We start from the raw sequence: 15,125 nt of genomic DNA, 5'->3' as shown, positions 1-15,125 counted from the left end.
CCCTAAACCCTAAACCCTGAACCCTAAACCCTGAACCCTAAAACCCTAAACCCTAAACCCTAAACCCTGAACCCTAAACCCTAAACCCTTTTCGTGCTCTATAATTTTTGACGTTATTTTCCTTCCCTTACAATGAGTTCATTTAAATAATTATATAAATTTATTTTTTTGTTTTATTATTTTTGAATAATTTTTTATTTTTGAATAATTTTTTATTTTTGAATAATTATTAATTTTTTGAATAATTATTAATTTTTTATATATTCCTTGGATATTATTTTGCTCCTATTATATATCTAATTATATAACGTATTTTTACACTTTTTAAATTAATATTTTACTTATCAAATCCAAAATGAATAAAGTATATATTAAGATTGCTTTAGCACTTTTAAGCCTCGCAGGATATATGGAAAATGTAGCATTCGCAAGCGAAACCGCTACAAATAGTGATATCCATTCCTCTGCCCTCCACCAAAATGATGAGTATGAAAAAATGAAAAAATATATACATATAATATAAATATACACATTCGTCAACCATATCCATTCATAATCATTAAATAATCGAAATTCCATTTTATAAATTCATTTCTTTTTCTTTACCCATTAAAAATTATCGCACTTTCACCAATAATATTTCTAACGCAAGATCTGAGCAATACAAAGACCTCACATGTGAAGACATTGATGAATCTTTACTAGCAATAGAACATATAAGCGATACTTCAGAACTTTTACTAAAACTTACTGAGAATATGGACGGTTACTCGCTCGATTCTACAGAAAATGAAAACAAACATATATATTCTAAGAAAATTGGAAATATAGATATTGGAAGGCTTCATGTTACTATTCCATCTTCCTCTAAGGTACCAAATACCAAACAACATTTAACATATAAAAATAACTTAAAATTAAATAATCATTATCATATTTATCCATATGTTTTTTTTCATTAGTATGCTTCTGTATTAAGGAGTCTCTGGGATTACAATGACCCCAAAAAAACAAATAACAAGTTTATTAGTGGTAAATAAAAAATAATCAATAAATTTAATGTGTTGCTATCACTATTTACGCATATTTCGATTTACTATTCATTGTCTATTATTTTCATTAATATTTTCTTATATTCATAATATTTCATTTATATATCCAAAATAATCATTTTTTTAGGAAATGTTGTTCGTGTATACTGCAAATATGCAATCATGTTTGAAAAACAAAACATAGATCCTATTTATAAATCCCTCGTAAAAAAATATGCTTTAGGCGCAAGTGTTAAGGTAAGACATTTTTTCCATTATTCCTATAAAAATTCTGTTATTTATATTATTATACAAGAATTTCCTCAATACATATATTTTTTTACTCATTAATTTTGTAGCAATCAAATGACACAACTGTAATTGTTTGTCCTTCAAGAATTCTAAATTATCTCGGTGAAATCAATGATGAACCTAATATGAAAGAAATATTAGAAAATACACAATCAATCGAAAAAGACATTAATGCTGAGGAAGCATTAACCAAGTTGAGCAATAACATAGCCGGATTTGTAATTAAAAAACACGACGATAGTGTTGAAGTTACTTATATCAACGCTGTAACCAATCTCAAAAAATAATAATATAATCATTTTTTTTCATTTTTCCATTTTAACGTTTATCAAAAATTTATTTTCTCTATAAATCATATATTTTATCATATTCCCACACAAAATATTGAGATATTTTATATATTTATCCATTTTTTTTCGTAGATTTATGAGCATGACAATTCCGCCATGGATAAAAAAGAAAGAGATATTACATATACGAATATTCTAAGCTTGGCACAACACATTTGATCTAGTAAACAACAATATCCCACAAGTAAAACCCTTTCAACAGATTAATATTGTGATACATGTAATAATAAAATGAATTTATCTTTATGTGTAATGTCCATTTAAGTTACCATCAAAACATTCTGACCATCTTAATGATTATTAAGTATGTAATTTTTTGTTCCTTTTGAATTAAATATATTGTATGTGTATAATTTCGTGAAGAAATCAAATAATTAATGCTATAATTCAGTTACGTTTTCTGTGTGATTTCCCTTTATATTAATTCGATCATTTTTTTTGCGTTAAAAATTTGTCTTTCGTACTTTTATTATTATCATAAAACTTAAAATTTGTTACTAATTAATTGTCTATAAATATATAAATATCATAAAATATATCGATCATTATCCTCAAATTAATATACTTATCATTTACTTTTATTCTTATTATTTATATTTTGTTCCTTAAAGTTTGCTTTGAAAGCATTTATAAAACCCAAATAATCAATACTAATATAAATATTAAAAACGACAAATTCGATCATTTTTAATAATTTATTTCATATATATATTTAAAACAATTCGTTAAACTAATAAATATTATTAAATCATTCAAAATTATACAAATAAAATGTAATGTGATACTTCACCTTAACCCATTTATGGGTTCCACAAACACAACCTTAACCCTGATCCACTACATAAAATCATATAAAAATTATGCAGAAGTGCAATAATTTACACATATAAAATTATATTTTATTGATTATATTATTTAAATGCTTTTATAAACACAAAAAATATGCTCCAAAATTATGGTCAAAAATTACTTATTTCCAAATAGACTGCTTCTTAGCATATATCAATCATTATTACGATTCCTGAAATAATCACTACTATTCGAATCATACATAACTGGCCATTTTCTTATTTATTTTTTTTAGTTTTTCTCTTAAATATTGTCTATGAAGCCGTTTATCAAATCCAAATAATGAATACTGATATAAAAATGGTAAACGTATTATATATTTTTTGATAATCGCATATGAAGAATTACGAAAATAAAATTTAAATATTATATTTTTAAACGAATTATTATTTACCTTATAAGCAATTCCTAAGAAAATTGGTATTGCGAATACCAATAAGGCTGGAATTAATTTGCTTGCTATAGACGGACTTGATGGTGCAGATTCAGGACTTATTACAGTAGATTGTACAGACTGTTCTTCAGAGCATTTTGCAGGAAATTCTATTTGATCAATCGTTGAAAGAAGTGGAAAACTAGATTGATAATTATCACATTTCTTTTTAAAATTATCATAACCAGTTGATAATGTATGCAATACTTTATAATAGTACCCATCTTTAGTAATATTAGAACCTTTGCTAAGATCTTCATATTTTGAAACAAATTTATTTGCATCGTCCAAACATTTTGTACAATTTTTGGCGTCATCACCAAGTTCACTATACATTTTACATAAAATTTCAAGTGCTTCATAAAGTTTAGACATTGCTTTAATATTAATAGTCTTCAAACATATTTGTTTATTTATAATATCCTTATAAATTTTATAAGCATTAGCACCATTTTCTTCCATAAAATCCTTCTCAATATCCATTATATATTTCTTATAAAATGCACTTAGATTGCTGTATTTATATGTTCCTTGATCAATTTTATAACATAACCATAAAATAGCGTATTCAGCAAGTTTATCATCTTCTAAAACATCCTCCTCTTCATCATCATCATCACCATTCTTAAATAAAGTTAGTAATGCTATAAAAGCAGAACTAACTATTGCCTCATAATGAACACATTCTTTATTATTCAGATTTTTCGGGATAGGGCAATAAGCTTTCAATGAATCATCATAAATAATATTTGTTTCTAAACCCTTCTTTTCCACTTTAAATAAGTCATTGGCCGACTTAATTGCTTCACACTACGAATATATTTTATGAATTAAACAAAAAAACGTATTAATGTAAATATTAATAAAATGAAAATTAATATAATTTATAGGTGATCCAGCATATGAATTCACGCAAAAAACATATTTTATTTAAAAAAATTATATACCACTTTCTTAGACATTATAATAAAATTCTGTTATAATTTGGAGATTATGTGGGATGGTAGTATTTATATATATTGCATAAAATATATGGTGTATTTACTTAAGATATTTACATAGCAATTATCATTCGTTAAACATATTATATTTGTTTTATGGCAATCAGGCAAATTACCTTAAATAGAGTGTTGCCATATGCATATATAATGCATTTTATACAAAAAAATGATATTCTTATTAACATTTGGTATAATTTATTATAAAAATGTATATACTTTACAATTAATTTAAATCATATTTCCTTGTATTGGTGTTTTAACATAATAAAGGAATATATTTATATCTTATGTTTTAATGATTATCCTTCTAAAACTTAAGTATGATATAAGTCTAAAAAATTAAAAATTCGATTATTACGATATCCTTAAAAGTATATAAATAGTCGTTTTTTTAAATATGTTAAATATTTATATGCTTGTTTCTTATAATATATAATATAGTTTTTTCTAAAATTGTAGTATTTTCAAATTAAGTCACATGCTCCATTTTCTATGCAAATTGCATATATTTATATTATTTTTATTTAATATAGATTAGTTCATGACCCAGTTTAATGTGTTGAATAACTTTATTTTTATTCCTATGTACACCAATTTAAAAATATATCTTATTGAGTAATTTTATAATATACATTGAGCACCTTTCCTACGGTTTATAACAACAATTAACACTAAATCCGTATTGTTGAGCTATTTATAATCTTAAATAAGTCTTTAAATCCAGATTATTTTTTAAATAATACATAGAAAATCCTAAATATATAACACATAAATAAGTATTGATGCAATTTTTAAAGCATAATAGAAAACTATGAGTAATTAGATTGTTATGTTGCACTTTAAGAGGAGAAAAATAAAATATATTTGCTCTTTTAAATATATAAATTTAGATAAACATTATCTAAATGTTTTGCATTGTTCATTTATCTTATGTATTTTATTGTTATCGTTATCAACGTATATACATTCAAATAATTTATTAAAAATCCAATATTCTATTAATTCTATGATAAAACAATAATATTTTAGATTAAAAAATTATGATTCACAGGCACTAATAACATAATACATGGTAATATGGAATAATAAAAGACATTTATGACGATTTGAATCTTTAACCCTTTCTCATTGATCCAGTTTTTTATAATATAAAATCGTGTATCCCAAATGGTATCTTTAACAAAATATATGACATTGGTACCTTTGTAATGCACTATTATATATTATTGATTTATCATTCATTCAATAAAACAAATATTTATATATCTTTGTTAGAAAATACCATTATATTTTTATATAATTTTTTACTGAATATTTATAGAAAACAATTGTATGCAACATATGACAGAGTTTATAGGGGAATTTTTAAAAAAAATTTTATTAATTTTTACAATAATATATGATTTTATAAAAAATATTTTTTAATCATTCATTATGTTAATAATGTTTTATTCTTAGAATTATATAAATAAATTTAAAATTTAAAATTAAGTGAGGCATTCTAGCGATATCATATTTATGCAGATCATAATAATATATAATTTCGTATTATAATTATATAAATATATTTTTTAATTATGCATATAAATTTATTTGCCTATAGTAATAGTAATAAACGAATTTACTTATTATCATTTTTAATACTTATATAGAGTTTTAAAATCGGGTTCATAGAATCTGAACCCCAAAATAAAAGGTATCAATTAAATTTATCATATAAATAATCGTTCTTGTCTTTTATAAACAAAAAAAGTCAACAAAAAAAATAAAATAATAAATGGCATATGATCAGCCTGAATATGTTTGTATATATTTAATAATCCGATTTTCTTATCACCTCAGCAACTTCTTTATCTCCATCACTTTCTTCATTAATCATCTGGTTTCGATGGGGCTGAGGAATTAAATCATTTTAAGTGCCCTTTTGGTTGAAATTATAATAAATTATATTTTTAATTCCCATTTTTCTCTCCCAGCTTCTCATATTAAATGTTGTAATTATTTAAATCAACATCACTTCTATAATCAAATCGATAGTTTGGAATAATCTGTCTAAATCGATTCCAATGTTTAATCAACTAGCCCATTAAGTTATATTATCACGAAATTCAATTTTTTTAATTTGTCAAAATTTATTACTTTATTCGTTCCTTTTCATAGTAATATTCATCCTCATTTTTTCTTAGATATTTAAACTTAATATAAATCTTAAAAACTGCAAAATATTCTATACATGCCTTTAATAATTGTTTATTATATATATATTTATATTTATTTATTTATTTAAAACATTCTTTAAACTAATAAATATTATCAAATTATTAAAACTATACAACATTTAACACAATATAATACTTAACCCTAACCCGAATATGGAACAACAAACGCAACATCAACCCTAATTCACAACATAAAAATCATATAAAAAATATGCAGAATACAATAAATATATATATGTAACTTTATGCTTTATTGATAATATTATTTAAACATTTTTATAAACACAAAAATTGTGATCAAAAATTATGGCACAAAATTACTTATTTCCAAATAGACAGTTTCCTAATATATATAATAGTTATTACTGTTCTTCAAATTATATATTAATGTTCATTTTCTTCTTTATTTTTTTTACTTTTTCTCTTAAATATTGTCTATTAAGCCGTTTATCAAATCCAAATAACGAATGCTAATATAAATGTTAAGAAGCATATGGTGTTTGTTAAAGTTTGCATATATTTAATGAAAATCATTTTTAATATTATATTTATAAATTCCTTATTATTTACCTTATATGCAAATCCCAAGAAAATTGGTATTGCAACAAATATCGATAAAACTGGAACTAATTTGCTTGCTATCGATGAACTTGATGATGTAGCTTCAGAACCTTGTGCAGAAAGTTCTGCATAATCTTGTACATATTTTTTTGATTCTTTTATCTCTGGAAGGGTTGGAAGTTCGGTGCATTCCTTACAATTTTTAATACACTCATTTTTTAAATTATCATAATCAGTTGATAAAGTACACCATACTTGATAATAGGGACTATCTTTGGTAACATTAGAATCATCATTAAGGTCTTTATATTTTTCAACAAATTCACTAGCTTTTGACGAACATTTTGCGCAATCTATATTTTTTGCATTATCCTCATTATACATATTACATAAGATTTGCAATGCTTCATGAAATTTAGATATAATTTTAACATCCATATTTATCAAACTTTGCTTTATGTCTATAAATTCCTTATAGTTCTTGTTACCTTTACCTTGTTTTATTTTCTCATTATAATTCGTATTTGTTTCTATATGTTCAGTAATGAAATTTTTTAATGTGGTGGTTTCTATATTCCAATATTGCTGAATTTTATAACTTAACCATAAAATAGCATATTCGGCACATTTGTCATCTTTTAAATCATCAGCAACCTCAAAATATTTTAGCAATAATATAAAAGCAGAGCTAAGTTTATGGGCGTCAGTATCACAATTTTTGTTAGGGCAATTAGCGTTCAATCTACTATGGTTTTCAATTTTTCCTTCTGTTCCTGCCGCATTCGATTTAATTAATTTATCGACCTTATTAATGTACATACACTACGAATATATTTTACGAATTAAAGAAAAAAATATATTAATGTAAATGCTACTAAATGAAAAATAATATAATTTATAGAATACCAAACATATGAATCACATGTGAAGAACATATTTTATTAAAAAAATTGCATACCACTTCGTTAGACATTATAATGAAATTCTTTTATAATTTGGAGATTATGAGGGATGATAATATTTATATATATTGCATAAAACATTTGTTATATTCACTTAAAACCTTTACATAACGATTACCTTTCGTTAAACATACTATACTTATTTTATGGCAATTAGCTAAATTGCCTTAAATATAGAATTGGTATATGTATATATGATGCATTTTATACAAAAAATGTTATTATTGCGATAGTCCTTAAAAGTACATAAATAGTCATTTTTAAAAAATGTAAATGTTTATATACTTGTTTCTTATAATATACAATATAGTTTTTTCTAAAATTATGTATTTACAAAATGCGTTGTGTTGTTCCATTTTTTAATTACATCTACATATGTTTAAATTATTTTTATTTAATATAGATAAATTCATAATCAATTTTAATGAGTGCGATAACATTATTTTTATTCCTATGTGCTTCGATTTAGAAATATAACTTGTTAGGTAATTTATAATATATTTTTAGCATCTTTTATACGGTTTAAAGCATCAATTAGCACTGAACCCATATTTATTGAGCTATTTATAAGATTAAATATGTCATTGTATGCAAATTATTATAAAAATAACACATAGTGAATATTAAATATATACCACTAATAACTATTGATCCAAATTTTAAATATAATAGAAAACTAATTGCAATTAGGTTGTTATATTGCACATTAAGAGGAAAAAGATATGATATATTTTATCTTTTAATATACAAATATTAGCTAAATATTCTGTATTGTTCATTTTATCTTATATATTCTATTGTTATAGTTATCAATGTATATGCATTAAAGCAATTTACTAAAAATTCTATATTTTATTAATTCTATGACAAATAATGCTATTTAAAATTTAAAAAATGATGATTTATTAAGCACTGATAATATAATACATGATATTATGGAATAATAAAAAGACATTTAACATGAATTGAATCTTTAACCCACCCATCGATCCAGTTTTTTATAACATAAAACCGTATATCCTAAATTGTATCTTTAACAAAATATATAACATTGATACCTTTATAATGCACTATTGGATGCCATTGGTTTAATATTCATTCAATAAAACAAATATTTATATATCTTTGTTAGAAAATACTATTATATAGTTTTATAATTTTTTATTGAATATTTATAGAAAACAATTGTATGCAACATATAACAGGGGTTTATAGGGTCATTTTTTTAAAATATTATTATTAACTTTTTCAATAATAATATATAATTTCGTATTATAATTATATAAATATATTTTTAATTATATATATAAGATTATTTGCCTATAATAATAAATGAATTTACTCATTTATTATTTTTAATACTTATATAGAGTTTTAAAATCAGGTTCATAGAACCTGAACCTCAAAATGAAAGTCATTAATTAAATTTATCATATAAATAATTGTTTTCTTTTATAAACAAAAAAATCAATTAATAAATGGTACATGAATATCCTGCATGCGCTTGTATATATTTAATAATCCCATTTTCTCCTCAACCCAACAACTTTCTTATCTCCATTTATCATACGATTCAAGTGGCATTGGGGAAGGACACCATTTTAAAAGTCCTTTCAGATGAAATAATCATAAATTATTTTCTTGCATGTTCCACTATTATCACCCATATTTCTATATTAAATATTATAATTATTTAAAACGGCATATATTCTATAACAAATCGACATTTTGGGATCATCTGTCTATATCGATTCCAACATTTGATCGATTGCCCCATAAACTATTAATATCAAATTAGCAATAAATACAAAAAATACATGGTTTACCACATTTATTATTAAGTTATATTAACACAAAATGCAATTATTATAATTTTTCCTATACTTTTTTTAATAAATTATTTCCTGTGCATCTTTAAAACAATTTCTTAAACTAATAAATATTGCCAAATTATTATAAATTATACAAAATTAAATACAATATAATACTTAACCCTAACCTGCATATGGGTTCCACAAACACAACTTTAACCCTTATTCACAACATAAAAACATACAAAAAATATATAATAAATATACATATATAACTTTATATTTTATTAATTACATTATTTAAATATTCTTATAGACACAAAGATTATGATCAAAAATTATTTATTTCCAAATAGACACTTTATTAACACATCCACCATTATCACTATTCCTGGAATAATCACTCTCTTCGAATCATATATAATTGTTCATTTTCTTCTTTATTTTTTTTACTTTTTCTCTTAAATATTGTCTATGAAGCCGCTTATCAAATCCAAATAACGAATACTAATATAAAAGGTTAAGAAGTATATGATGTTTGTTAAAGTTTGCATATATTTAATGAAATTATTTTTAAATTCCTTATTATTTACCTTATAAGCAACTCCCAAGAGAATCGGTATTGCAACAAATATCGATATAACTGGAATTAATTTGCTTGCTGCCGATGAACTTGATGACGTATCTTCAGAATTTTGTACAAAGGGGTTTGCTTCTATATATGAAAGGGGGGGAATATTGTCACAACCATTGCATTTTTCAGCACAATAACTTTTAAAATTAGTATAATCAGTTGATAAAGTAGACAATATTTGACTATACGGACTGTCTTTAGTATTAATATTATTATTATTAAGAAGGTTTTGATATTTGCTAACAAATTCTTTAGTTTTTGTAAAATTTTTGGTGCAATCTGGTGGGTCACTATTAATATCATTGTACATGCTACATAAAATTTTAAATGCTTCATAAAAAGTAGATATATAATTAACATCCATATTCATAAAATCATTTTTTTTATCTATAAGATTCTTATAACTACTATAATAATCACTAACATCATCTATAGACGTTTCATACCCCTCACCGCTCTCTATATACTTTTCATAAAATTTTTTTAGATTGCTGATTTCTTCATTTGGTTTTCGACTTAATATATAACTTAACCACGCCAAAATATATTGGACATTATTCATATTACTTTTTGCATAACCCGTAAACGATTCAAAATTCCCAAAAATTAAGTTAAGCAAACATAAACACCAAGCGTTAATTTTATCGATATCATTATTGCATGTTTCATTAATACAATAGGTTTGATATGTATCGTCACTTTTAAATTGATAGTTTCCATCATCGTCCAATGTATCTGGAAAATCAGTCCATACAACCTCGAAAAATTTACACTAAAAAAAACAATTAAAGGAATTATTAGAAATGGTGCTATGAAAATAAAGTTTAACAATATCTATATATAATACATTATTAAAAAATTCATATACCATATCTTCATTCATTGTGATGAAATTTTATTTTTGATTTATAAATTGAGTATAATCATGTTGATTTGTATACACTGCACCAAATATGTGATGCAAATGCATTAACCCTATATATATAAAATTGTCTGTAGTTAAATATATTACAATTTTTTAAATAATTAAATTAGTATAGAATAATAAAATAATATTATACATATTTATCCCAATTATTTAAATTACCTTAAATAGCGGGTTGCTTAATACACTTTTGCCATATACATAATGATGCATTTTATACAAAAAATGATATTCTTACTAACATTTGGTATAACTATATTACAAAAATGGATATAATTTTATAAAGGATTGAAATAATATTTCCTTTTATTGTGTTTGAACAAAGAAAACCTATAGAATCTCCTTTTTTAGTAGAACTTTTTCTAAAACTTAATACCGAACAAATCGAAGCAATTAAAAAATCCATTATTACTATAATCCTTAAAAGCTGTAATAATCATTTTTTTAAATATGTTAAAATGTTAAAATACTTGATTCTCATAATATAAAATATAACTTTTTTCAAAAATTCAACCATTTTCAAAATACGGGTGAATGTTCCATTTTTAATTGCATATACTTAATTTTAGATTCTTTTATTTAAATAGATAAATTCATAATCCATTTTAATGTGTTCAATATCTTTATTTTTATTCCTATGTACACCAATTTATAAATATACATCATTGAGTTATTTTATAATATATTCTGAGCACCTTTTCTATGGTTTAAAATAACAATTAGCCTGAACCCATATTTATTGAGTTATTTATATGCTTAAATAATTCTTAAATACATATTATTTTTAAAATAATACGTAGTAAATATTAAATATATAGAACTAATAAGTATTGATGCAAATTTGAAAGCATAATAAAAGACTGGGTGTAATTGTATTGTTATATTGCACTTTGAGAGGACAAAATAAAATATATTTGCTCTTTTAATGCATAAATTTAAATAACTATTCGCTAATGTTATGTATTGCTCATTTATCTTATATATTCTATTGTTATAGTTATCAATGTATATGATCCAAGTAATTTATTAAAAACCCTAAAATAAAATAATCTATTTTAAATTTAAAAAGTTGCAATTTACTAACAACTGATAATATAACACATCCTAATATGGAATAATAAAAAGATATTTAAAATTAATTTGGTCTTTAACTTTTTTTTTATTTGTTCACCTTTTTATAACATAAAACCGTATATCCTGAATTGTATCCTTAACAATATATGCAACATTGATACATCTCTAATGCACTATTATATTCTGTTGATTTATTATTCAATCAATAAACCAAACCTTTATTCATCTATGTTAGAAAGTATCATTATATTTCTATATAGATTTTTACTAAATATTTATAAAAAAAATTGTATGCACCTATGACAAGAATTTATAGTGCCATTGTTTATATTTTTTTCAAATTTTATTATTAATTTTTTCAATAATAAATCATTTTATAAAAAAAATATTTTTTAATCATTCATTATGTTACCGATCTTTTTATTCTTAGAGTTATATTAATAAATTTAGAATTGAATGAACCATTATAACAACATCATATTTATACATATTATAATTACATACATATATTTTTTAATTATACATATGAGTTTATTTTCCTATAATAATATTAATAAAAAATTTACTTATTTATCATTTTTAATACTTATATTGAGTTATAAATCAGACTTATAGAATCTGACCCCCAGAATAAAGTTATTAACTAAATTTATCATTTTATGGAATTGTCTTTTCTTTTATAAACAAAAAAAAAAAACAAAAAAATAAAATAATAACAGTCATATATTCTTCTTCTATATGTTTACATATACTTAATAATTCCATTTTGTCATCAACACAATTTATAATATACCCATTGGGTATTTTCGATGCATGCATTTTTAACGTCCTTTTGGGTTTATTTTTTATCACTCAAATTTATAATCTTTCTCACGTTTTTTTTACTCTTCATTTTTTTTTTCCACATAAGTGTTAAATACTAACATAAATATCGTAAAAAAATATAATTATTTGTTCTTTTATGCAACCACAAAATATGGTATAATTTATATTTTTTAATTGCCTTGTTATTTACCTTATATGAAATTCCAAAAATAACGGGTATTAAAATAAATGGAACTGCAATGTAGGGTAGTTTATTTCCATTATTTATACTTGTAGGAATTACTGATGGAAGTGTTATAGATTTTGGATCATCCATCTGAACTTCGTTTACAGATAATGTATTTTCTCGATTATCAGTTAATTCTGTTGTTGATCGAACTGGTAAACTAATTTTGGGGGGGGTATCAATTTCTGATTCTTTAGCTATTGGATTTTTAATCGCCGGTTCTTGGCTTTTTTTTTTGCATAAACTCTCACAACTTTCTATTTCTTCCACATTAAACTCAGGAAGTTTACATTCTGGGTCATGCATAATTTTTTCTTCTCTAAATTTATCATATGCATTTTTTAAAGTAGACAATACATTACAATATGAATCGCAATTTTTAACCTTGGAGACATTCGAAACAAGGTCTTTGTATGTATTAGCACATTTATTAGCATAATTTAAATATGCATCTGGGTGTGAGCTATCTACGTTATATTTAGTAATTAGAGTACACATTTCTTTAAGTAACTCATATAGCTTACCCATATGGTAATCATCAAAATTCATCAATCTCTTTTTTTTTTCTATTTTATTGCGAAATTCATTATACCAAATAGGATTATTTCTTTCAAGAATATCATAAATACCAGTTATACTAACATACATATCAGGATTAATTAATTTATTTTTAAAACATAACCATAAAATAGCATATTCAACATATTGGTCATTTATATCTTTCAAATTTTCCACACCGTCAAGAGCCTTGAACATCTCTAACAACCATATAAACCCAGCACTAATTCTATCACCATTTGTCACGCATTTCCCCTTTTCTCCTTCTTTCGCGTTAGGGCAATAAGCAGTGTATCCTAATTCATCATCAGGAAAATATTGTCCTAAAGTTAAAATATCATCGGACAAAACCTTGTTAATTTGATTAATTACACCACACTATGAAAATATTATAAAAATTAATAAAAAGTATATTAATGAAATATTATTGAAACTTAATTTAATTTATAAACAGTGAAAAATAATAAAATATAAGAAATTAATTTTATTAAAAAATATATATACCACTTCAATCATTATGCTGGATTTGATTTTTAATATGGAGAGAATTTGGCATATACAATTTTTATGTAATAATGTATTGAACCCAAATATGTTATTAATAAATTGAGGTGTCTATATAATTAATATTTGTAGTTAATGTATTATTTTTAGTTTTAATACTTGAACTAACATGGACTAATAATATAATAATAGTATTAAAAAGATATTTGATTTTTATTTATAGCGACCATTAAATTGCCTTAAGTTGTTATTTGTTTAATATTTGTATTATGCCTCTATATAATACATTCTATACATAGTACAGTTTTTTTAAAATAATACCCGAATGACATAGCCCAAAATAGACTAAATTAGTTTTATATAATAATATATTTATATTATAGGTTTACACATGAAAATAAAATTATATTCACTACTTTTTTAATAAATGAGTTTCAAAACTTATGTTACTTTAAATATATAAAGAATAAGAAATATATCATGACTATAACCCTTAAAAATATATTTGTATCTCGTTATTGGTATGAGTTACTATTCTGCATCACATATTGCATATTTTAATATTATTTATAATAAATATACCCAAATTATTTATTAAAGTTATAACGTTTAAAAATAACTCAACATTATTACTTTTTCTAAATAGATAATATATATTTATATTTTAATGAATAATATTCTACTCCATATATTTATCTTTCTAAAATTAAAACACAAAATGTGCAATTTAAGTTAATCAAAATAATTACAAATTAAAATCTCCATGGACCTAAATGAGCTTTTAAATTAGTACATATAAATATATATCATCCTTTTCATTCTTATTAACTATTTAATATATAAATAAATA

The 15,125-nt window shown here is 22.9% G+C and overlaps 5 protein-coding genes across 5 annotated transcripts; 1 reads left to right on the top strand and 4 right to left on the bottom strand.

Moving 5' to 3' along the window:
• Nucleotides 1-355: 355 nt before the first annotated feature.
• PCHAS_0320500 (fam-a protein) lies at nt 356-1,852 on the top strand (the record flags this gene model as incomplete). The annotated part of the gene is made up of 6 exons (XM_016800193.1): nt 356-486; nt 653-872; nt 963-1,032; nt 1,180-1,289; nt 1,391-1,609; nt 1,766-1,852. The coding sequence occupies 6 exons, from the start codon at nt 356-358 to the stop codon at nt 1,850-1,852; spliced, it is 837 nt and encodes a 278-aa protein (XP_016652944.1).
• An 886-nt stretch (nt 1,853-2,738) lies between these two features.
• On the bottom strand, nt 2,739-3,937 carry PCHAS_0320400 (CIR protein; the record flags this gene model as incomplete). Its single annotated transcript, XM_016800187.1, has 3 exons — nt 2,739-2,831; nt 2,937-3,785; nt 3,923-3,937. The coding sequence occupies 3 exons, from the start codon at nt 3,935-3,937 to the stop codon at nt 2,739-2,741; spliced, it is 957 nt and encodes a 318-aa protein (XP_016652943.1).
• Nucleotides 3,938-6,572: 2,635 nt separating this feature from the next.
• Nucleotides 6,573-7,729, bottom strand: PCHAS_0320300 (CIR protein; the record flags this gene model as incomplete). Its single annotated transcript, XM_016800182.1, has 3 exons — nt 6,573-6,665; nt 6,766-7,578; nt 7,715-7,729. 3 exons carry the CDS (start codon nt 7,727-7,729, stop codon nt 6,573-6,575), a joined length of 921 nt encoding a protein of 306 aa, XP_016652942.1.
• Nucleotides 7,730-9,943: 2,214 nt separating this feature from the next.
• Nucleotides 9,944-11,046, bottom strand: PCHAS_0320200 (CIR protein; the record flags this gene model as incomplete). Its single annotated transcript, XM_016797370.1, has 3 exons — nt 9,944-10,036; nt 10,123-10,935; nt 11,032-11,046. 3 exons carry the CDS (start codon nt 11,044-11,046, stop codon nt 9,944-9,946), a joined length of 921 nt encoding a protein of 306 aa, XP_016652856.1.
• A 1,954-nt stretch (nt 11,047-13,000) lies between these two features.
• Nucleotides 13,001-14,287, bottom strand: PCHAS_0320100 (CIR protein; the record flags this gene model as incomplete). The annotated part of the gene is made up of 3 exons (XM_016797823.1): nt 13,001-13,081; nt 13,178-14,149; nt 14,276-14,287. The coding sequence occupies 3 exons, from the start codon at nt 14,285-14,287 to the stop codon at nt 13,001-13,003; spliced, it is 1,065 nt and encodes a 354-aa protein (XP_016652872.1).
• Between the last annotated feature and the right edge of the window lie 838 nt (nt 14,288-15,125).

Source organism: Plasmodium chabaudi (genome assembly GCF_900002335.3).
Source record: "Plasmodium chabaudi chabaudi strain AS genome assembly, chromosome: 3".
NCBI classification, from domain to species: domain Eukaryota; phylum Apicomplexa; class Aconoidasida; order Haemosporida; family Plasmodiidae; genus Plasmodium; species Plasmodium chabaudi.
This window is presented reverse-complemented; position numbering and strand designations above follow the sequence as displayed.